The sequence below is a fragment of the Cygnus olor genome, chromosome 4 (assembly GCF_009769625.2).
Source record: "Cygnus olor isolate bCygOlo1 chromosome 4, bCygOlo1.pri.v2, whole genome shotgun sequence".
Taxonomy (NCBI): Eukaryota; Metazoa; Chordata; class Aves; order Anseriformes; family Anatidae; genus Cygnus; species Cygnus olor.
The window spans coordinates 41,724,336-41,749,120 of NC_049172.1; the positions used below are offsets into that span (position 1 = coordinate 41,724,336).

At 40.7% G+C, this 24,785-nt stretch overlaps 1 protein-coding gene across 3 annotated transcripts in view; it reads right to left on the reverse strand.

Annotated features, from left to right (window-relative positions):
• INTU (inturned planar cell polarity protein) overlaps positions 1-9,023 on the reverse strand; it is a 49,460-nt gene extending 40,437 nt beyond the window's left edge. For 2 of the 3 annotated variants that reach the window (XM_040555662.1, XM_040555661.1), the window contains exon 1: positions 2,997-3,259. In XM_040555662.1, the coding sequence (XP_040411596.1) occupies positions 2,997-3,172 (176 nt within the window). In that variant the 5' untranslated portion in view covers positions 3,173-3,259. Of the gene's footprint in view, positions 1-2,996; positions 3,260-8,851 lie in introns of those variants that run through there. The other variant, XM_040555663.1, reaches the window with a different exon arrangement.
• Positions 9,024-24,785: the final 15,762 nt, after the last annotated feature.

Below are 24,785 nucleotides of genomic sequence, written 5' to 3' on the forward strand. Positions count from 1 at the left end.
GAAGATTTTCACCAACAGACAAGACCAGCTCAATCTCCCTGCCCCTGGAAAACAGCACGGACTGACTTGACGACAGCCACATCTCCCCTTCTACAAATCTGAGACTGCACTGATAAAAATCAAACAAGGAAAAACTGGAATTGAGACCCACATAGTAATTAATACTATTCATTGTGTAAAGTTAATGTACATTCATACATTCTGTACTAGAACTAGCTAATTTTACCGAATAAAGGAAGCAAGCTTGGTTTAAAACTAGTATTACCACATAATTTGAATACAGCATTAATTTGAACACATGGATTAATGATACAGCTTCAAAACTTAGCTGAGCAGAGAATATTACACATGGACACTGCATCACAGTGCCTTTAGGGGCTCAGAGGGAAGATCTTGCCGGAAAAAAAGAATACAAAAAACCCACGCTGATAATACTCTCTTCCTGGAACTCCAGAGACTTAAAGATGTGTAAGGATGCTGCAGACAGGAATCCTCATCATGCACTTTCTCTTGAAGAAAAGCCCCCTCCTGTGATAATTTGGCTACTCCTGATGCCATTATAGCCTTGAGTAAATCAAAGCTTGTATCGTCTGCAAGCTCTTACTTCAAGTCTTGAGTAAAATACTCATGGAAGTATCAGAATGATAGCAACACCTAACGGCTTTTGTGGACAGACCCTTATCTGATCTACATTGCAAAAGGTGCTATTTAAGAAATAACATGACAGCATTTCATTTGTTTTGTTTTTTAAAAAGTACTAGTGCATTCTGGCACATGTAAGCAAAACTGGGAAACACAAGGTTCATTAAGGGAACATCAGAAATCAACAAAGCAGAAACACCCGTGACAGCATTTCTTTGGGGTAGACATCAAAATTTCAACTTGGATATCAGTTCATACACTGACATTCTCCACCTTTGTCATCTATTTTATTTGATGGTCCAAGACAAAAAAAAAAAAAAAAAAAAGAAAGGGATGTGTAGGAGAGTCACACTTGGTCCACTCAAACAGAAGCAGATCGAAGGCTTGTCAAGGAAGAAAACATAGAGTAAAGTTGTTCCATGGGAATAAGCCCAAAGGGAATAGAGAAGGCGTTGTAAGGACACGAACTATTTTCCTTCAAGACACTGTCACTAAGGCACACTAAAAAGGAACTATAACTTTCCAAACAGAGATCCCTACAGGCACCTAAAAATAGGAAAGTCTGAAACAAGAAATGTGTACGTAGGATAACAGGTTTATTTATTTATTTTACCTAATGTTACAATTACACAATTACTTTAAACACGCAACAAACAAACAAACAAACAAAATCTCATTTCCAGCACTCTTGCCTTGTGCCAGAACAAGCACACAATAAACTGAGCTTCTGTACAGGTCTGAAAGCTTCCATTAGAGACGTAACAACCTGGAAGACCTGCGTACCTCTAAGAACAGTTTCAATAGTCCCACACAGGCATTTCTTCTTTGGAATGAATGTCTGAACAGCTATGCAAATTGAAGTCACACACGTGTAGGAAGAAATACATATTTACTAGAAATGAAGGAACTGAGTTCTGATTTTGAAGCAAGAGAAGACTTCACCCAAATAAACTCATATGCAGTAACATCTATGAGCCTTGTTTTAAAGCAATTAATGAAGATAACAAATCAAGGTTTAAATATTTTACTGCACTGCATGATTAAAATCCACCCATATGATACTCTGCAGAAGATCATTATCTTTAGTTTCCCCAGAGTTTGGCTAAGCAAGGACAAAGCAGAGCCTTGGACTGAGGCACCAGTGTGGCATACACAAAGCTGCCATCCTCTTCACAGCTACAGCTGCCTAGAGGGCTCTGGTCCATCACAAGTAAGTAGCAAAAATGACAGCAAATGTTAAATTCTTAAAATAGACAAAATTATTAAAAAAAAGCCAACACACTGCCTTCACAACTGCGTATGTCAGGCACTCCTATCATCCTTATTTCTGCCCTCTCATCGGTGTTCCTCAGCGTACTTTAGTTTTGTCCACATTTGTGGTACTATTGAGCACTATCAGTTCAACCATCAGAAGTTTATTCTGGACATTACTAACTTTTAACAACTTTTCTTTCTTTAATTTAACCAAATCTGGCTGATTATAAAACCACATACAGCTCATCTGTAGAGGAAGGAATGCCATTACCTCAAAATACCTCCCAAACCTATCTTTGTACCTACAACTTGGCAAAACCATACTCCTTTTTCACTACAGATCCCATCCTAACCCCCTCTTGTTTCTGAACGCAGAAGGCTGGAGTATTACAGGTGTTTATATGCCAACTGGAGGTACTGCTGGACCTAAAATTAAGGCCTCACAGTTCTATGGTGCAGTGACAGAAACAATGCATTTCAACGTATACTGGAGTATTGTATGCTGTGTTCGGCGTGGAGAACTGGACCACAGCTTCATCTTCAGAACATGTTAAGGATGACAGGAAGATGATATTTTAGGTGAAATCCTTGGAAAAGAAAAGCACACAAAACCAAAAAAATGCACGGCTTCAGGCAGAAACACGTCACCATTGAGCTGTGGTTCATAAACAGAGGCACAGAGTTACACGGCTGTACCTCCAACAGCTTTGTTTCTCTGAGCTAGATGGGTGGGATAATCGCAAAACAAAGTATATTTAAACACACTTCAAAGCTCTCCCACTAAAACTTTCTTTTTTCCTTCTCGCATAATGAAAACAACATCCCAGACAGGGCACCGTAAATTACAACTGGAAATACGCGTCTGAACTGAGGGGCCAGGGAGGCCCCTCGTTTTAAGCCAAGGAACCGTCGCTTTAAAAACGAAGCAAGAAAACCAAAAACAAAACCCAAACAAACAAAAAAACTTTATCGCCAGGCAAAGCGCCGCCCCGCCATCAGCGACACCCTACAGCAAGACCCGCTTCAAAAGCCCTGCAGCGGCCGGGTCTCGAACCCGCCACCCTCCGAGCCCCGAGCCGCCGCCGCCAACCCGCCCTTACTCGGAGCTCGCGGACAGGGAGGAGGCGCACGAGCCGGAGCCGGAGCCGCCGCCGCCCTCCGCGCGCCCAACGCCTTCACCCTGCAGCGGCTCCGCGCCCGCAGCAGCAGCAGCAGCAGCAGCAGCAGCAGCAGCAGCGGCGGCGGCCCCGCTCCCGCCGTTCCCCCCGGACGCCATGACAGCCGCAGCAACCCCTGTCCCACACGTGACGAGCACCGCGCCCTCCTATTGGCGGCCCGTGGCCCCAATGTCCCCATGGAGACGCGGGAAGCTGGCGGGGCGCGCGGCGCGTTAACGGTCGCGGCGCCGCCTCTGAGGCGGCGGGGAGCCCCCGGCGGCCCCGCAGCACTCTGAGGCGCCGCGAGTTAAGGGTCGGCCGTAGCGTAGGTCCCGGCACAGAGACCTCTTCCCCTGCCCTCTACGGCTTGCCAGGGGAGCAGCTCGTTGGAGTGCCCAACCTCCCCCCGCCCCGCTTCCTCGAAAGCACCATCTGAGTCTCAGTAGTCTCTTGAAAGTCTTTCGGCGGGTAAGTGTGGAAAACATAATGGAGAACAGACTGCTCAGCCCTCAGATGGCGAGGCCCCAGCCACGGTCCCATAAAAGAGGCTATTGATGGAACTCATAGTCCTGGGGTGAGCCCCGAAGCACTGCTTATAATCAAAACCTGATTTGGGGAAAGAAACCTGAATTAGATTGTAATTTTCATCAAGGGGCTAGCAGCAGAATGCCCCCATGCGCTATGTTATGCTCTATTACACTCCCTTAAAGAGTCATGAGAAACTAAGATTACTTCTCTGTAGGCTAGTCAGGACAGTGGGTAAATTAGGGAGGAAGGGCAAGGACGTGAGGCAGAGCCAAACAAGCTAGGTGGTTTGGCCCCTTAGTGCAGTCAATGCAGGCCATAAATGCAAAATCATACACAGTAAAAAGAGGAACCCCCCCAAAAACCCAAACCCTACTCAATTTTCAGAACTTAGATTATTCACATGCATGAGAAGCAAGACCTGCGGCAGCCCGGCAGACAACTTGCTGTGTAGCTATGTCAGTAAACCTATCAGGATGCACATGGTGAATAAGTAAAGGGATGGAGAATAATTGTTGAAACATTTTAAACGTGTTGGATTTAATCTTTGCTCAGTGGGATATTTGCACAGCTTCAACAGTGAGGTTTTATAGTGCTGGAGCATTTTGCAAGAGTTGCAGAATTCTGGTATGAAATTCCTGTGTTTGAAACTGTCTTAGGGAAGTGTTCATTAATAAATGTGATTTCAAGTGAATTAACAGACAAAGAGTGTTTTGGACTTGTATCCCCACGATTAAGGCTTCAACCAGAGCAGTTGGAGACACGTATCTTAAATCTTGTGGCACCTCACAAAGTGCCTGTACAAGAGCTTATTTCAAAGATATATCACTGTTGTGTGGATTTTAACAATGCATATCTATCTGAAGGAAGAGATGGAAATATTCCCTACCTAAAGAAAAAAAAAAAAAAGTAAATTTGTTCCAGTACAGTTTCATTCAGTTTAGGATAAGATATGGTAGATAATTTTTTTCCTCTATCTGAACTGGCACAAAACACTCTACACAAAGAATATAATCCATGCATGGTAGATGATTCTTAAAAATTCACGTATTTGTTTCCAATTGCCAAAATGCAAGCTATGCATCAACTTTCATACTTTCTATTGCTTTTAGAAAAACAGGTGGAAAAAATATTTTAGAACTACCCAATTTCCCAAACAATTTACTTTGTAAAAACAAAATTGTCTGCATAAGCAGCATTTCCCAAAGCACCTGATGAGTTGGTATTTTCTAAAAGGAATACTGCAGGAGTTAAAATTTTAATAGAGGTAGGTGAAATACACAGTCCCACCCACCCTAATTCCACGTATATTTGCAAGCACTTTTAATACAATGAATGGCAGCACACTGAAGTGTTTCTGGAGCGAAGTGATAGTCTATGCCAGATGGTCCTGTTAGTTATGTTAAATTTCACTGAGTTCAAGAGTTGGTTAATTGTTTCCAGTTGTTTGCTCAATAAGTGAGAAATACAGGCTCTCCAAAAATGAGGAGGCAGTCTTACACCGCTTGCTATTTTATAGGGATAACCATATCATGAAGGAAAGGATAATGGAAGATTTTAGTCTACTGCTAGTTGGGAATCACCTCAGTATTTTTCTGAAATCAATGTGGAATTTTGCTGCTGTGGGAACAATTAAAGATTGAAGGACGTTATCACACACAGCAGGATTTTATTTTAGCAGAGACACAGATTTTCCCACACGATCCGTAAGAAGAAAGCTTCTCATAATTTCTTGTGCATAAATATTAGGAAAAGATTTGAAATACTTTGTCTTCTGAAGACCCTTTACACTTAGTCCAAGTAGTTGAGCTGATACTTCTCACTAAGGAACCCCTGAGCCTCCTACGCTACGTTGCTGATATTAATAAGCAAATGGTAAAAATTCGCCATGGCCGTCATTGGCACCAATACTACTACTCACCCTTACTGGACAGCTGGTTAATGAACATTTAAAAGTGGATAATTAAAAAACATTTTTGCCTAAAGGTTTTTCTGATTCGCTGTTCCTGCAAGGAACTAACTCCATGTGTAGAAATTCATTTCAGAACAAGAGTTCCTTGTTTCTTTTTGGCTTAACCTGCTTCAGGAGGTATTGTGCTTTAAAAATAAGTCTATCTTGATATCTACACATATGCTTGGCTGTAGACAGTAAAAGAGGACAGTGCATAGGACATACCAAGGAGATATACTCCTTTCTAATAAAGGAGAAACAATGAGCATGCAACTCAATTCTGGTACTGCTGCATGGTTACTTCTCGACTCCTCTCCAACCACTGTCCATGTACCTGAAAATTTAAACTACTAACATTTTTACACATTGGCAACTGATTTTTTCAACCTGATGAAGAAATGAGGCTGGAGTTGTAGTCTGTTTTAGCAGTTAGCTGTAAGAGCACAGGGAAAGTCAGGATTTGTGTTTATGATTACTCTAACTTGCCCTGTTTAGTTTTGTATAGTTAGGTGCAATTTTCGCAGTTTTACCAGGACCCACAATTCACTGTCAATGTCACATTGATTTCACTGATTCGCATTCAGAAGGTGTGCTGGGCCTGAATCATGGATGTGGCCATGCTGTCTTCAACAGAGGGCTGAAAACAGGGACAGCGTTATGCCTCTGGTATACAGGAGCAAATTACAGCTCCCTCTGCTATAAGGAAACTCTGCCTGATACTTAGGAGTGTCCGGTTTATGCCTGTGAGGTGCCAATGCACTGTCCAGGAATTACTGGGTATTACTATCCAGGTCACTGCTTTGTCAGCAACCTCCCCTTCCTCTTCAGGGGCACTTTCCCCGCTAAATGCCTGTGGGGGTGAGGAACAGAACTGACAGTTGTACTACCTGAACAGCGCTGCACACTGGGAGAATTCTCTGGCGACTGCATCTCACAGCTGTCTGGTTTTTGGTTTTGTTTTTTGTACAGTGCAGGCTAAACCAGTTCATAGTAATACAGTGAGAAAAATTCCACTGGATGTGCCTGGACCACACAGCTGAATCTTTCTTCCAATTGCCGGTTTTATCAACGGCATTTTAAGTGTCCCTTGGCTTTCCCCCCTCCTTTTCCACACTTCAATTACAGCTCTTCTTTATCGATAAATAAATAAGGCCTAAATAACTTACTGTGGCTTAATTCTTTCCTTTCTGCTAGTTTTCAAATCAGTTAATATTTCCGAGAAGACTCTATTGACAACTGGACAGACATACCATGATGTATTATAGATAAGATGGACAATACTAAGAGGACAACATTTTCATCTCTGTTTAAGTTTCTTGAGGTTAATGCCTCCTTTACTCAAACATCTGAAGAAAAACTGACGGTAAAACTGGATTGCCCATTCCAGTTCTTATAGTTATTGAGTCCTATTGACTTTTTATTTCCTCAGTGCACAGCATCAGCAAAAATGAGACAGGAATAAATTCCTCTTTGTTCAAGATTAATGACAAGAGTACAGCTTTCCCCTCCACCAACAAAATCTTTCTTTACTTCAGAGGCAAAGGCACTTTTCAAAGGCTTTTCTTAACAAATAAGGTTTTGCGATTACAGTAAGGTTTACACAAGATTACATGAATAAGACTGTGATTACAAAATCTTCTGTTCACAGCTTTTCTGACATTAGTACACAGAGACCATCCACAGCAAGGCGGCATGAATTGAACGGGGATACTGGACTGTCATTTAATTGGGATATTTACATTTCAACAGACTACATGGAGAGTGAAGGCTACCTTTGTGACCAAAAGAATTTAGATTTTATAGGAAAACAAACTAGTGCCGAATAAATAAAATTGACTGTTCTTTATCTTTTTAAAGCCCCTCTATCAGCTTCCCTCTGTGCAATTGTCAAAATGGATTGTAAATAGTATTTCAGAAGAAGAACGTAGAAACAACAGAAGATGGCCACGAAGAATTCAGGAACACCAGTTCAACCTAACCTATCTCATTCTTTCAGAAAAGAATCTTAGAGGGCTAAGAGTTCCCACCAACATGAAATGCAGCTGTAATTTCAAATAAGATTTTTCCTACTGTTTTTGCTTCGCATCAAATCCATGGGCATTTTTAGGATCATCTGCTACACATAGCAGGCATGTCAAGCATGGAAGAAAGTTATTTGCAATCAGACTACATCAAATTGTTTCAAGTACAAAAATGTACCTCATTACACTGAAAGTATACATGCAAGCAGTACCAGGGGGCAGCATGTTTTTAATCCGACTTTGAAGCAAAACATTTTTTGTTAAGTCACTAACAAACGCATTCCCAGTATTTCAAATACCAGAGGACCCCCTGGTAACACACAGGCACATTTTTTGCTTATAGATAAAGCAACTTCAGAGAGCAGCACGGGCTGCTACACAGGCTGGTCCCAGAGTGCCCTACTTGCTGCAATCAGTTTTCATCCTGAGCGCTCACAGAAACGGCTTTTAAGCAACTATTCAGTTTGGTGCTTTCAGCTGGGGAGAAGTTGAGCTCTGAATTAGCTGTTAGTTCCCATAGCAATATCTCTTTGGAGCTGGCACTGAGAGAAAGTGCACTTTTTCTTTTCAGTAGGAAATCAATCAATGCAGCAGAGAGAATACTTAAGGAAAGGGGCACAACTGCAGATGAGCTGATGTTGGGCACTGCTGAATGGGATGGTGCTTGCCGTGTGCAGCTAAGCAGCCCTCAGCCAGCGCAAAGATGGCAGCGAGGGTGGCTTGGGAAGTCCTGTTCTGGCCTCCTGGACACGGTCTTATTGGCAAGGTTTCTCTGTGGTGAGGTTCCGCGGAGAATTGCCTGTTAGGGATGGTGAAGGCAGGGAAAAAGGAAGTTTCTTCTCAGGCAGCGCTTCTCCTGCACACTCACTTAAGGATCGCCCATCTGGGATTTGCGTGCGAGTGCAGATCTTTTTCTTCTCTCCTTAAAGGAGGACTCAAAGCGCTCGTGGAACCGGTCCAGCAGAGTTTCTGTCAAGTCGCTCTCCTACCCGCGTGAAAACCCCTACTCAGTGCCGCAGCTCGGTAGAGCCCTGGCGGGGTGCCAGCACCTCTCCGAGGCACCTTAGGCGGGCTCCCCTCACCTGCGTGCGGCCGCGGCGGCGGCCCCATGAGGGAGAGCCGAGCACCGGGGCGGCCCGAGCCCGGAGAGCCTGAGGGGAAGGTGCCGCGGCCCGTGCTGCTGCCTGCCTTGGCAACAAAAGGCGAGGGCGAGGGGCTCCGGAGCCTGCCGAGCCCGGGACGTGACCTCCCTCCCCGCCCCCGTCCCCGTCCCCGTCCCCGTCCCCGTCCCCGGTACCGACCTGTGCAGCAGGACGCTCTGCACCGAGTCCAGGTCCTCCAGGTTCCTCGTGACGGGCCGCGGGATGCTGTACCGGCCCGCCCCGAACATCGCGGCCGCCCGCGGGCCCTTCATCGCCGCCGCCCGCCCCGCCGCACCGGGGACTGTGGCCGGCCGGGGGCAGGTGGGCGCCCCTCCGCCCGCCTCCGCCGCTCCGCCCGCCCACCCACCCGCTCCGTCCGCCGGCGCCGCGCCGCGGGGAGCCCCAGGAAGCGCGGCTCAGGGGCGCGTCCGGGCGGCCGCGGCTGCCGGCGAGGAGCTGGCGGCCTCCCGTCGCCCGGCCCGGCCTGGGGCGCCTACCTGCCGCCCGGGGGCCGCTGCCCTCGCAGCTGGCGGAGCCCCGCACGCCACTCCCTCGGGAAGCCGGCGAGCGAGCTCCCAAGAGGCGGCCCCGGGGCTTGTTTTCTCCCGCGATCGCAGAAAACTGCTTTTCCCCACTCATGTTCCTCTTGGTTCAAATAATGGAGTTGCTCCGTGGACTCACTTTCCTTAGGCGTCGGTGCTAAAAATGACGACCCCAGAGAAATAATCCAGCCTTTGTTTCCCTCCTTCACAAAATAGAAATTACAAGCGCTTCTAGGTGATTCGAGAGTTGCAGGGCTCCTCACTGATTTCCCAGCTGTGAAACTCTGACACCATGCACTGAATGAACAGAGATCTGAAAGTATAAAAGTGGCGTGACCCAAATCTTTGCCATTGTTATTTCTTACTTATAAATAGCCATCATTTATGCTCTCTGCTCCCTTTCACAGAGAGGTCAGTTTTCTGTAATGTTTTGAATTTGGTAAAACTTGGTCATCCCCTTCAGTTTTTTTCTGTATGTGATTTAAGATCGCTAGCAAATAAGACCTTGCAATCAGTTATTAACAATGCTGGTTTTAGTTTCTCTCAGTCATTGTGTCTGAGATAATTACAATAACATAAAAATGACGTTGTTTCCTGGAAAGACTGTTAAGAGGAGAACCATTAGCGTGATACAAAATGAATAACAATCTGGAAGCCGTTGAATGTTTAGTCACCCAAGTCCATGGGATTTTGGCCATCGCACTGAGCACGAGCTTCAGCTTTCTTGAAGACTGTGCCTTGAGGAGACAGTGGCAACAAGTCAATGGAGAGGGTGAATGTAGGATCACCATAAGTCTATGTCTAGAATTCTCTAGGTATCTTTCAGTCTATTTTCTTTTTTTTCTTTTTTTTTTCCAAAGTTCCTTTATTTGATACCAGCTGGAAATTATAAGAGAAGGGCAGTATTCTCAAAATAATGCTACCGTCAAAGATTTAAGAACCAACATCCGCTGAGGTGAGCAACAGCAGCAGTACTTTCTAGGATTGTGACCATAAAACCTCTGTCGTGATATTTAACACCAAGGCTATGGTGCTAGGGAAGCTGAGGATCTATCAGAATTTTGGGTCTAAGTAGCAGTGGCTGAAGGAGCTCTGGATGTACAGTATCAAAATAAGCACAACGCTTCTGCAGGAGGCACTGTGAGAAGAACCTTTTACAATATTACATCCTGATTTCAGAAAGTTGATGCGAATAGCATGGTGGTCCTGTCCCCATTACTCTAAGACTCCACTTAGGCACAATCCAGGTTTCTAGGTGACAACATCAGTGGGCAATGTGTGATGTGAAACTTAGTGTGTTCCACATACAAATGTTCCTGGAAGTATGGATCAGATGGCAAGGTTAAAATTTTTCCTCCTGTTCATAAATAGGGCTACTTTCATGTCTTCACAGCATGTCTGCTATGGTAAATGAGCCATGTGAAGGTGGGAAGGAGGTAGTGGAGCTCATTTTAAGCTGTCCACTCCTGTGTATATCCTGAATTGGGGGTGAAAAAAAGACAAAAATTAGCTGATGCTGCTGAAAGTAACATTGATGAATCCAGAAATATTATGTAACTTTTCTTGAAGCAATCAGCTTTCAGCAGCTTAGAATCTGACAGCAGCATGATTAGGAGCTAGAGCTGATAGCACTGCATGTAATTTCCCTGGGCAAATGAGAGCAAATTCCCCACATCTGCATATTGAGGCAGTAAAGTTTAGTCTAGAATTTAACATCGATCTGGGACTTCAACAGATTATCTGGACCACTGGATTCCCATCAGCCCTGTATAATGAGAACAGCCTTATGTAACAGCAGCAGAGCAATATGCTGCAGAGATTTACTTTAGTATATATTTTTTAATTCTTTTTTTTTTTTAATGCCCCGAGGGAGCAGAGATGTTTAATTTAGTACACAATGGGGTTGTGTTTTCCCGATTTGCTTAGAACAACACAAAACTCACTTCTAGGGCTGGCATTTGCTTGGAGAGAACAATAAAACCAAAGATTACCATCAAAATCACATGGCATTGCCAGAAGGCCTTTCCAAGATATTCGTCAACTTCTCTTTGTCCCTGTGTTCCTTCTTACAGGAGACCATTTTTTGTGAGTTTCTTAAAGCTACTCACCTAATGCTGAGCTTAATAACATCATCTGCTACTAATATTATATTTTTACATTGACCTAAAATTGATAGTGAAAATCTTGATTAGAATTGCTTACAACTCAGCAAAAAAGCATGTAAGTATAAATCAAGGGTGCCTCAAAATATGCCAAAATGAAAAAGGGGGATTTAGGTTTTATGTAGCATATGAAATGACAAATTCATCAGCACCTTGCTGGTGATAAACGGTTAATTAAAAATTACTCATTTAAAAATGAAATAGAAAGTTTTTCTAGATATGAATTACAACTTTGTCACATTTAGTGTGGCTAAGCTTGATATTTACAGATGACAACTGGAAAAAGGAAAAGGGAGCAGAAATTCCAAAGTGATACGGTGTATACATTCAGAGCTGCGTAGTTTCTTCCCCTGGATAAATTTATGTTCCTTTAGCTGCACACGAGTTTCTTAAGTTAAAAGAGAGAGTTCTGAGCTAGAAGGATTCATTCTCAAAAGCAGCTTATGCAAACTCAGAAACCTTTGACGGTTAAAAGAATTATTTTAGATGAGTCTTACAGACTGAAGTTTCACTGCTATATGAAGTGCCATTCCATTGTATTTTGTGCAAGATTTTAGCATGTGTACAGTATGATACAGAAAAAGGAAGGCCATCATTACATTTGAAGTCTATCAGCTCTTGTATTTAACTATGTATTAAGATTATGGCAGTACAGCGTATTTCTTGTCCAATGAAATACATGCAACAGGAGGAAGATTAAAAAGTTCTGCAATGCAAAGAAACAAAAGCAGTAGGGACTGGGAAAGAAACAAATTTAACTACGTTAAAAACACAGCAATGACAAAAGACAAGAATTTTAACAGGCATCCTGCATATAAAATAATTGTAGTGTGCCTAGGCTTCCCTTCCATTTGTGGTACTTTTACTGCCAGTTGAACTGCCTTATGAGAGCCCTTTTGCTTTGTTTAAGAGCAATTCTGGTGCTTCTGATGTAAAAGAAATAGCAAAGTATTATGATGCTATGCTTATGGCAGAGATCTCTTTCAGAGATGGTAGGTTTTTTTTTTTTTTTTTTCCTTAAAGAAACAGTTGTTATGCTCTTGATTATGAAACAATTCCCTATACTGACAGTCTCAGAAGTTTTTGGATCATCATCCTCTTTTGGAAAAAGCTAGATGGTATTAAAGCTACTTTTGCTATATTTGAAGACCTTTGACTTCCTTGAGCTGGCTGGTGAGTTTTAGTGTGCCCGGGAATCCAAGAGTAATCTGCTTTCATTGGCTGCAAAAGATTAAGGTCAGCTTATCATTACGTTATATTTGTCATTTGCCGTTTATATCATTAGCTTTGAGATGTTAGCACTGTGAAGACAGTTGAAATCTTTTAGAAAAGTCCCTATTCATTCCTTCCACTGAATTTGGAGAGGGAAATACTAGACAATTACTAATCAGTCCCAAAACTGTCCTAGCTATTCTTGCACTCCTCTTGAGGCAGCACGTACTTCTTTAGTCCAATATACTGGACGTAGCCAACTCTGGGCTATTGTTGGCTGCAGACCCAGGATGGGATAAGTATGAGGCTTGCATGGGAGTGAGTCAGCTGTCAACTGTAACTCCATTTGGTTAAGACAGAAGATGTGACAAGATTGTAGGGATTTAATGGAAATTAGGAGTGCTAAGCAAAAAGGATCAGTCTCTCTTAGTTTATTTTTGCCCTTCACATTTTTTTTGTCCTGGTGATAAATTCATAGGAAAAGCTATTTTGTTTTTTTCAGCTCAGTTATATACCTGTGAGTGAAGTAGATTATACCTTACTGTACTCAGTACAGAAGCTAAGGGCTGTGGCAAATTGTTGACTGAGCACAAGTTTACTTTCTTGGCTATTCCATCCTTCCTCACCTCTTCACTTATGAAACTACCCTGTAACAGAGACAGCAGAACACGCGCTGTGAATGTATTTTACCAGCTGCAATTCATAGTCCAGCATATTAACTTAAGCCCCTGTCTACTTCCATTTATTTTGTTATGCCAAACTGTAAGCTGTGGCAGCTCAGTATCAAGCTCACATATCTATTGCATTAAGCTGTGGCAACTGAAGGGATCCAGGAATGATGAACCAGAGACCATGTTTTCTGCTCATCTGAAAACAGAGGTTTGACAGCCTACACATTTCTTTCCTCTTTTTTTTTTTTTTTTTTTTTTTTTAGTTTACGTTTTAATTTTAAATAGCAAATTGTTTATATTTGGTTGTAGTAGGCAAGCAGGGGCTCTACATTACCACAAAGGATAAAAACCCATAATGAAACTGGTCAGTTAGCACTTGGTTGTTCAATGTTGTGTTATACTGCCTTTTCTAGTAAGCAGGTTCATTGCCAAATTTGCTTCCACTGTATTAAAAGCACAGATAATTTTGAATGCAGTTTTTCAAAGTTGTGACCCATAAAGAAATAATATGTGTAAGTTCTGCCATTCTGTACAGCAACATTCTTCAAGCCTCCAATGTTTTTTTTTCCAGTATTACTGGATCTTCTGCTGATTAGTGGTGGATAATGATGGCAATTTTGTGGAGTGGATATTTGTTTTCAGACAACAGGATAGGCTCTTGCTCACCAGAAGTTGTGTACTTAGGCTGTTACTGCCTGTTTGTTACCATACTTACAAGACTGAGCTGTGGGGTGGGTGGGTTTTACCAAGGAGCAGTCTAAAGATTTCTAGGCTCTGCCTGCATTCCACAACCAGCTATCAAGGTGATAAGAGGCGGAAGTGATACTACACCTTTCACTTCTGACAGGATCAATTGTGGACTACACCTCTGAATTTGCTTTTATTGTAATTGAGGGTAGATGCTTATTAAAAACAAACAAACAAACAAACAAAAAACCACAGCTTTTGGAGTTATTGCATCATTTACATAACTCCTTATCTGTTTGCATGGAGAAAGCTAGGTTCCCTGAACTGTTGTCCTCTTAACTTGCTTGTGTTATTCCAGCGCTGCAGAGAGCAGAAATCCCAGTTCTGCTATGCTGAGTTTAACGATCTGTCCTTCTCAGAGTGCAGGGTTGTCTGGGCACTGTGCGGTTCCCATGTCTGCCTTCTGTTCAGCCTTCCAGCAGCAAGAGGGAAAATCCATTGTTTTGGTTGGACAAATTTCCTCTAATTCTGGGATCTCTTCAAAACCAGCCACAAGGGCACTGCTTTAGTTAAACTGGCTCAGTCAGCAATAAAAGAAGACGTGGAAATAAGACTTAATATTCCACAAATGAACCACTAGTCAGAAGAGTAAGTGATAAACTGAAGAGCAGTGTTGGATGGCATCACTCACTTCATGTCAATCTATCAGTTACCTCCTGAAAGGCTTTTCAGTTTGCAGAAAAGAGAGAATAGGGCATCAACATGTGGCTACTTATGGCCTTTAAAATAATTTGCTGGGTTCCCATTACTTCCTCCAAGATAATTTTTTGTACTACTAAGGAGTCTAAATCTACTTGGAAAAGTGCTCTGAAAAATTAATATGATATTGATGGGTTGAAAAGACTGATAAAACAAGATTTTGTTAAGTTCTCATAAGTTTGTCTCTAAATGTAGTTTGTAACTATCTGGTATTCTGAGAAATAGATGAGAACCATGAAAAGGGGCAACTTATGCTGTATGTGAATATCTGGGCAAAATATAAGAATCTATGGTGAACATGATAAATGCAAGAAAAATCCCAGAACTTTCACCCCAGATTTATTTTCTTTCACAGATTTCTCCTTTCCTAAAATTGATTTTGCTCTCTCTCCCTTTTATCCCCACCTTCTGCATTTGTCTGAGTTTCTTGTGGCAAAGACTCTTGGTGTTTGGCTAGCACACTCTTTCCATCTTTTTCTTTAAGCAGCAAGTAATTCTACTTGCCTGTCCCAGCCAAGGCAAGCATCCTGATGGTGTTACATTATGGTTTTGTTTGCAAATACTTTACTTGAATGTTTGTTCTTGATTTTTTTTTTCATAAAAGTCAGTATCTTCCTTCCAAGTCCAGCTTATAGAATCATGTGAAAATTTCATTTTACTTTGAAGATCATTATTCGTACACCTAATCTGAGTACTTTCAAAGTAGATTGTGAAAATGACAACCTTATAGGTGGTAAGTAAGAAGGCAAAAGCTTACCTTAATTATTTTCAGATTTCATACTTAAAAATATCTAATAATTATTTGACTTTTGATAATTAATATTTGGGTTTGGCAGTGCAGGGTATGTCACAGTCACTGACAGTAGCCCATGACAAAGAACATTGTCCGATATTCTTGTAATGGTAATGTTGAGATTGTGTATTAATCTGATTTAACTCTGAAGGAAAAGAAAATTACGGAGCACAAGTTCAACACCCTGTTCGTAATTCAAAAATTTGCTAGCAAATGTATGTACTTGTATGGCATTTCACAAACAGTGCTTTTGGATTAAGCTGAATTTTCTTGTTCATGTGAGACTCTCAAAGAGAGCAATACGTAACATTTTTTTTGGACTAAACTATTTGTATAGCTTGTTTAATCACGAGCTAAGTAGGATTATTATTAAAGCTAAAAACACTTTACATTTTCTCATCAGGTGTGCTGACAGTCCTCTGCTTCTTAAATACATGAATGCATAAGACAAAGAGCAGTCACACCATTGGCTTATAACATGAGAAAATAGATAATTTTCTCGCTATTTAGTTTTAATCATAGGTTATTCTTTAAAATGTAAATATTTAATAGTTCATAAGATTTTTTAAAAAAAGCAGAATAGCACCACCTGGTGCTGAGCAAAGTTTTTACGATCGAATCACTTTTTTTTGAGATTACTGCTGTATAGATAAACTACTGCCTTTCACTATCATGATTTCAGGTCAAAGATTAAGGACATTACAATATTGCTATCTCTATTATTCATGCTTCCTGTCCCTTTTTTCTTATAGGTACTTTTTCCTAATTTTTTATCTGTTATTTGCCACTGTTTAGGGACTTACAAAAAAGTTCTTGTAGCTTAAACGTTCTAGACATGTTTAAAGTTACAGATTAAAACCTGATTTCTAGTCTTTTCTTCATCTAGTGTATGTATGAGGAAGATGAGGAACTACAGTAAAAAGTGAACTTCACCACTCCTTTTCTTTGTTTTCAATTATTTCTGGGCTTTCTTGTGGTTCTGGGAAGTAAAAGCACAACTGAGGTTAAGACATGCATACTGAATGGACTTGAGATGCCTAAAAACTGTCAAAATCAACGGGAAGTTGCCTGAGGATGTATCCCTAAGAATTAAATTAGTGATTCAATTTCTAGCCATTATATATTTATTTTTCCAAATGAGAGAATTAGAGAGAGCATCTAGGTCATCTATTTCCTGCTTGTTATTTATACAGTCCTCAGTGACCTTCCTGATAAGAAGTGAAAAAAAAAAACAAAAACCACCTTTGAATGTGACAGCCCAGCAGGAACCCTAAGTTTAAGCTACATCTTCTAGCTACATAAAATTACAGCTTAGGTTTCAGTCTCCAACTGTGCTGTCACTTTTAAGACTTTCTAGTGCTGAAGATTGCACAAATAATGAAAGGAAACCAACATCTTACTATTAAAATCAAAACCAAACCCTCTCCCACAAAAATTAGCTGCATCTTTTCTATCCTACCTTGCCCTTAAACAGTAAATAAAACCACTTAGGAAAAACACCGAGCATAATTTTGTTCCTGCTGAAATTATTAGATGACAAACTTCCATAAAACTTGATATGCTGGCAAAAAGGTTAAATGGTTTTGACTGTTATTTGCTATGAAAAGCATGAAAGAACAAAGTTTTTTTCTGCTTGATTTTTTTTTGAAGCTTTGTCCTGACGTCGGAGGATAGTTTGCTGCCTCCCCAGCAGAGAAGGTTCTCTGAGCGCAGAAGCTTCTCCTTACTGGGTAGGAGCAACTTCCAGTACTGTGTTTTGCATTTGATGTCCTCCCAGCCTTCAGCTGAAGGGTTAGGCCAGTGGACAGTGGGTGCTAACTGCTGTTGTTGGCTACTGCCATAATTGATACTGGTGCCTGAAGAAAGCCACAGCATAAACCTCTGACACCCCCAAAGCCAGGAAGTGCAGGCCATCTTATTGCATTTGAGGATGCTGAGGGAGATTTCTGGTATTGTGCCTGCAATCAGGAGGCTACTTCTGCAAAGAATCGTGTAGTAACAGTACGGGGAACTTTATGGATATCCTGTCTTTTGGACTCAAGACTTTCCCCTCTTACTCTTTTTGCCTCTCCTATCCATTCTCTGTCAGAATTTCTCCCACTGATGCCATTGGGGCATTTTCTTTTTCTGGTGACAAAAAGCAGTAAAGAAGTAAAAAAGTAGTGAAGAAGTAAATTTATATTTACTGATGTAATGTGAAAACTTGCTCTATACAGAGAGCCCAGGGAGTTCTGAGATTCTGCCTTTCTGGAGCTTGTTCTCCCTGTTTCTTTGTGCTCCATCTAACAACATTTAATGTCAGTCTCTCGCATCCCCATCTCTTCTCACTAATGGAATTAAAAATCCATCCAGCCGTGGAGTTTGGGACAGAATGCTCTCTCTTACTGTGGTAATGCAGTTCTAATCAAACTGTAATGCAACTTCAGTTTCTTCCAATCTCTGGAATCTCACCTCTTCTTTGGTCTTCCATCTTATCAAGGAATTCTGATCTGACATGGCCTCTTTCTACCTCCTTGATTCCTTCCATGTAGAAATTCCCTAGGATTATACAGCTGAAGGGAGACTGCGGCACTGCACGGACAGAGCTACCTAATCCCATACCCAAAACCTCTGGAAGGTTCATTCCTTAGCTGCAGGTAGTGTCACAGCTTCTTTCTCACCACGTGACTGTAGGTACAAGTGCGTATTCCTCATGTTTCTTGTGCAGGCATGTGCTGAATGCAAGGGTTTACCAATAAATAGGGTCCTATAGTTTGAAAAAGACGTTGAGAGGCCTGCTACTCACTGTTTTAATTTCAAACACTGAAGTCATCCCACAGCCTGTCTCATTTGAGGACAGCATTGCTTAATCTTTGTGCTTCATAATATGGCTATGCTTACAATGGGTTTGTTTTCAGTATCCGCACAGGGACTTAAAAATCCAAGTACCCAGCCATGCTAACAATTTTTCCCTGACTATAAATTCTAATTTCCAAGTAAGAAACACTAGAGGGCATTAAAAGTTCTGTGCACGTACATCTGGTAACTGCAGTGCTCTACTTTAACAGCAGTCTTCACAATGTGATTAGCAAATAAAAGATTACTAAAATGATGGAAAAAGCTGTGAAGGCCATGTGCAGATTGAGAAAAGACTTCTGGCATTTAAAGTACGAGTACAGTGATTGTTTTGGTCAGCAAGTACATGCAACACACACAATACAAACCATGATTGAAGTTGCACATGGATTTCTCTCAAAATGGAAGCAAAACAATATTAGGTACAGCCATTTCTGAAAGTGGAATTGCATAATTTGGGTCTGGGCTGGTATATTCTAGCCTCTGTCTGGGCTGAGAAATGGAATACTTTATTCCCCCATGCATTGTACAAATTCCATCCAAAGCTTAACAAAAATACTGTTAATATCACTAGCATCTAATTTAAGTGAGTTTTAAGCTGTGTGTATTCATCATAAAGAGAGAAGGAAAGTAAAGACAGAGTGAGTATACACAAAGGGAGGATTTTAGAAGTAGTTTGGAAGTAATTTGTCAGCGATAGGAGAACCTGCAAGACAGTTCATTGATTTCCCTGCAAAAAATATAGGCTCTTCAGAAACTTCTGGGTCTGATAATACGTGTCACTGCTGATCTTTCTTCTTGGAAAGAACAGTGCAGGAAAGATTCCAGGGATGCAAAGTATTCCTGAAATACAACTGTGCACATGGGATATAACAGAGGAGAGCCTTTGAGGAGAAAAAGTTTCTTACCCTCCCCTAGCCCCTTATTTGTTTTACATGTCTGTTTACATGTGCACTTAGCAGACATAGAAGGGGTATTCTCTGGAAAAGTGCAAATGCTGCCATAGTGCCAGATGGATGCGAAGTGGTGCAAGGAAACTCCTGCTGCTTCTCTGATTCCTCCCAGTTTTGCAAACCTGTGCAGAGTTGTGCACCATCACAGGCCAAGGGTCCCAAATTCTGGCTTTTATTGCTGTTTTATCTGTAAGTTGATCTGTGGTATTTTATATTAAAATACTTTTGTGTCCAAAAATGATGAAATCTGGCTCTTTTTTTCCTTAGTCATTTTACATATTTCTACACTACCCAGCCCATATAGCTATTTTAGCACCATCTGTCACATCTGAACTGTGCTTAGGGGTCTTAGAGATTACATATCAAGAAAAAGTCATTACTCATATTTATGTCTCTGAGTTTCTTTTGGAAAAATCAGAGGAAATAAGGCACACATTATACGAAACTAGGATACATACACACATTGATGTCATTATCAGGGATATCACTGCAGTGATGCAGAGAAATAGAAAACCAACTCCCAATGAAAACATCGTGTCCCATGACTGTAAACCAGTTTCAACAGACATATTCCCATTAGAGAATTAAGACATGTAGTAGATAGAAATCCTACAAAGTATGTTTTGAAATAAGAAAACAAGCAGACAACAGTGATTTTCCAAAGGGGAATCATTGTCCATTGTTACTTTAAAGCTTTTGTACAAAATCCAGCGTAGAATGCTAGCATTAGAATCAGTGTTAAACTTGCACACATGAAGTAATACTGACTTTACAAATAGAAAATAAATTATTTGACGATCTAAATTACATGTCATGGCCACAATACAGATGTGGTTTTGGAAAAAGTATGTTTTGCAAGAAAAAAAGCAAAACCAAGGTATTATTATTTTCCCCCTCATTGGATTACTGTTTCAAATTCACTTTCAAAATATTTGACCAAAATAAAGATAAGCAAAAGGTAAAATATAACCACTTCTGAGAATACTAGGGGCAAGGTTATACTACATTGTATATTTATCTGGTAGTAACAAGCATAAAGAACAGCTTTTGGCAAGGGAAAACATCAAACGGACTTTCTCTTGCTGTCATAAGCCCTGAGGGCTACAAAAATAACAGAAATCTTATTGCACCCATCACAAGTTGTCAATAAAATTTTTAAGGTTCAGAAAGACCTGAACTCCCATAGTTTTTCCCAGTGTAGCAGCATCAGATTCATGTTCACCAGTTTAGGCTTCTGTGAATAGCTTTTTTATTGTTATGGCACACTGCTGGGAGTTGCCACTACAGTTTCCACCAGAACAATTGCACCATGTGATTTGAAAACGTTTCCATTCAGAGTCTCAGATGCTGTGGATTCTGCTCTTTGCAAGTGGCTGTTATGGTTGGGAACTTAGATGCAGGCAGATGAGCTAAAGGTTAACACTGACAAGATGAAAATTACTAAATGAGAGGTGTTGAGGAACTGAAACACAGTATCTGCCCCTGCTGCACTGGAAATACCTTGTGTCTTGTCATTATTTTTATCTTAAAACCTTGTTTTCTTTACAAATCCAAATCCTTTCCTTTCATAGTCAGTTGTAGCTAACAACTTGTGCAGCTGATCAGTCCTTAATTGTTGCCCACCTTAGGCAGTGGTGAATGATACATTTTTTTTTTTTTTTAATCTATGGATAATTAGAAAATCATTTCAGCAGTTTTTTGGCAGTGGACTTGCCACAATAATCTATGCCTTAATCCACACCTTTCAGGTTCCAAACTACATGAATGTTAATAACAAGTGTAACACTGCAAACCCAGAGACAGTGCAACTATTGCTCATGATCTGTGTTGTAAGTCGAGACGTATCGTTCTCTCTGAGCCACACTGCAGTGGGCTTTCTAGCACGTTACTGGCACAAAGCAAGGTGCTGGGCTCTGAATTCAGTGGGGTTGGGTTGCTCTTGCTGGCTGTTTCTGGAATATTACCCAGACCTTGCAAATCAGTTGGAAATGAGTAGGGCGGGAATTTCTTTTTTTGTGTGGACCTTATCTTCATAAGCACCAAAGCACAGTAGAATTGAATGAATTGGATCTGGCTTTATCAGGATGGGACAACATTCATATCATATCATTGCTCTTTAGCTGAAGAGAACAGGATATGTAACGCCTCATATTTGTCATAGCTGAATAGCTGAAGTGCTACAGGAAAAAGTATTGTGTAAAATAGATTGAAATCATGAAGTACTCTACCTGTTGCTATACCCCACATCTTTGCAGATAAAAGGACATTAATGGTCAAAGTGAGACACATGGTGGCTCACGGCATGACGGTGTTTAGACTTGAAGAGGCTTCACAACGTGGCATGAATGACACAGCCTTGTTAAAAGGGTATCTTCTCTCAAAATAAGCCTTAAAAAGAAGAACAAGAATAACATAAAAGCTCCAGACTTTGAATCTGACTCTTAACTGGTGCAACGAAGATCACAGTTAAGCCTTGCTGTAAAGACATTAACAGTTTTTGCTTTGAGTATTAATGGGGTCAGTTAACAGCACTGCATTTCTGCTCTCAGGGATGCTGGCCTCCTGTTTTTTGCTGCCTAATGTGCCTGAAACCTCACTTAGTGGCAGATTTTTACACCCTCCCCACTAATTTTTTTTAGAGCTCAGTTTTTAGCAGTTTAAAGGATAATTCTTCACAAGTGTGCTGCTTTTCATTATGTGCTGCTCTTTCTAACGTCTATCCTATATATGCTGTTTTAATCGTAGTTAGTAAAACACAGAAGTATTTGTGGCCAGGTTAAGGAGTCATCTGCAGATTGACCCAGAAGCTAGCCAAAATGAATGAGCGTGAATCATTTTATAGTGATTCTTGCTGCTGTCTAACCTGAGTATAACAGCTTTGTCTTCACCAGGAAAAGATGTATAATGAGTTTAATGTTAAAATCATAGTGTACTTAAGGTAGATGTCATTACACTTTTAGATGGGGCCTTTAATGGTGAAATCTGCAATTATTTGTGTCTTTAATGTGCACAAAATGCCTGGCTGATTGCCTAGTAACATTCAGCACTTTCTTGAGAAAGAAAAGCAGGATTCATCTGGGAAGCTTTTAAGAAGAGAAACTACATCCGTGTATTGCCAACCAGTAAAGCAATGCAAATGCTTCACATTCGGTTCAAGGAGACTGGTGTGACCTATACAGTAAAAAAGACAAATCTTCATCGGTTAGTTTGGAACAGAAAAGAGGCTAACTTTAAACTGTTTGTCATATCTAGTAGCTACTGCACAAACGGCTTCAACTTATCTTTACCATTAGCTCTCTTAATCACAAGTGGTTTATATGAAGAAAAATTCAAGTGCGTTACAGCAGAGCACATATTTTCAATTTAAAAGAGCATGCCTAAATAATACCAATGCATTCCAGAAACATCTATAAAGGCAGAGCTAATACAGCTCTGTTTTTATTAATACCCAGATATGTCAAGATGTATAACAGGCCTTCACGATTATAATAAATCAATGACAAGGTATGCAATAAAACTCATACTGTAGCTTAGGGTTATGTTTTCTGATTGGTAACTGATGAAGTCATACTATGAATTTACTGGAGATTGCTGGAAGGGTAAGGTGTAATCATATTGTTTATATTATGCACTAGTTTCCAGCTTATAGTAAACTATAAAGTACACCTTTTTTTTTCTTTTTTTTCTTATTTTTCCTGCAGTATTATTTGAAACATTTAGAATGTTCCAGCTTGTATTACATGTGCACATTATTTTTAACAATACCTCTAAAATAAAAATAAGTCATTTAATATACGACCCCTTTAAAAGCTCACTGATCATGCTGGCTCTGGCACCTTTTATCGTATTTACCAGTACCACAGTGGTACTGTGCATACTGTTGGATATTTATTTGTTAAAATATCCTTCTTTCTTCTTTGTCTTATCGGGTATGAATGTTCAGAACAGAGAACTTTCTGCACAATTATGTAAAAATATAATCTACCATTATTGCAAAGGGTGGCAGGGTTACCTTTATTGTCTAATCCAGTCTAATTGATGCACACAGACCTTTAAAATCTGAGACCTGTAGGGTGAGCAGGGGCCTCAAGAACATCTGTTTCAAGGAGCATCTGCTTGGAGATATTGCAGATGTAATCTAACTCCCTTCACTGAAGCAGTCTAGTGTTTACTTAGGCAATCAGATGGATCTTCAGAAATACAGATGTTTGCCTAATCCAGCAGTTCTCAGACCTCTGTGCTTGCAGACCTGCTTCCCTCTGGGACTTCTGCCTTGCCTGTGCCCCCAGCAGCTGACTGTCCAATGGGCTTGTTCCTCCCAGAACAGAAAAGCTCTGACTCCAGCTGGGGTCATGGCTCCTCATCAGGGAGCAGCGGGTCTAACCAGGTCTTAATGAACTGAACACAATGTCTTGTACTAGGCTGCTCCAGAATTTCCCCGTGCTGGCAGTTTTGGAAGTTTTTTCTTAATATTCAACTGGATTTTTATTTACTTTTATTTGGCAAATTGAAGTTTCCTTTCCTTCCCCCCCCCCATTACCGTGGAGAAAAATCAATTGATATCCGCTTTATAAACGCTATTTGCAGTCTGAAAGATGTCTTACTCTCACTTTTCTCTTTTCTAAAATAGAGAAAATAAATTCCTTCAAGTTTCTCTGATACGTCATGTTTTCTAAATGTTTCCTTCCTGTTCTCCTCAAATGCTTTCCCACATGTTTATTTCCTTCCTACAGGACAGCTTGAAACTGTGCGAGTGCTTGGTTGAAGTTCTGTCACAGAGCAATTCTTTACATGATTTTGACATGACAATTATGTTTATATATTCTATTCTGGTCAAATCTTTTTTTGCAGTAGCATTGCACTATTGACTTGGGCCATTTGGGATTCATTTCACTTCCTGATCTGCTGTCTATTAGTTATTTCCCACCTTTTTGTTGATTTAGTTTCATTTGTGACACTTGACATTTACCTTTATTTGTTACTATCATTCTGAATCATATCGCAAGTTGCCCAAGGTAATTTTTGATTCTGTATCTATGCTTTCAAGTGCTTGCACACCCGTTTCTTTGCCTACTGACATGCATACCTATAACGTTGTAAAATTAGTTTTATAAAAATATAACTAGAGAGAGCAATATATACGTTGGCCTCCTCTTAATTTGTTCTCTTTCTCCATTAAGTAATAGACTAAGGTACTGTCTTTTTTCTTAAGATGTAAAATGCATACCTCCAATCAGGTAGTGCATGTAGCTTTTTGGTTGTGTTACAGGCTCCTTAAGATGCAAAAGAAAAAAAAATCAGTCTTCCCAAATGCATTTCTGAGGTCTGGCTCCATTTTGGCTGCCCAAAAATAAATCTCCATCCTGTGTCACAAAAGAAGATAAAAGAGTTTCTTATGAGATAAAAATACAGATTTAGTGAAATTAAGATACTGATCTAGTTGCATTAATATTAGCATATTGCTTTTTGAGGATAGTAA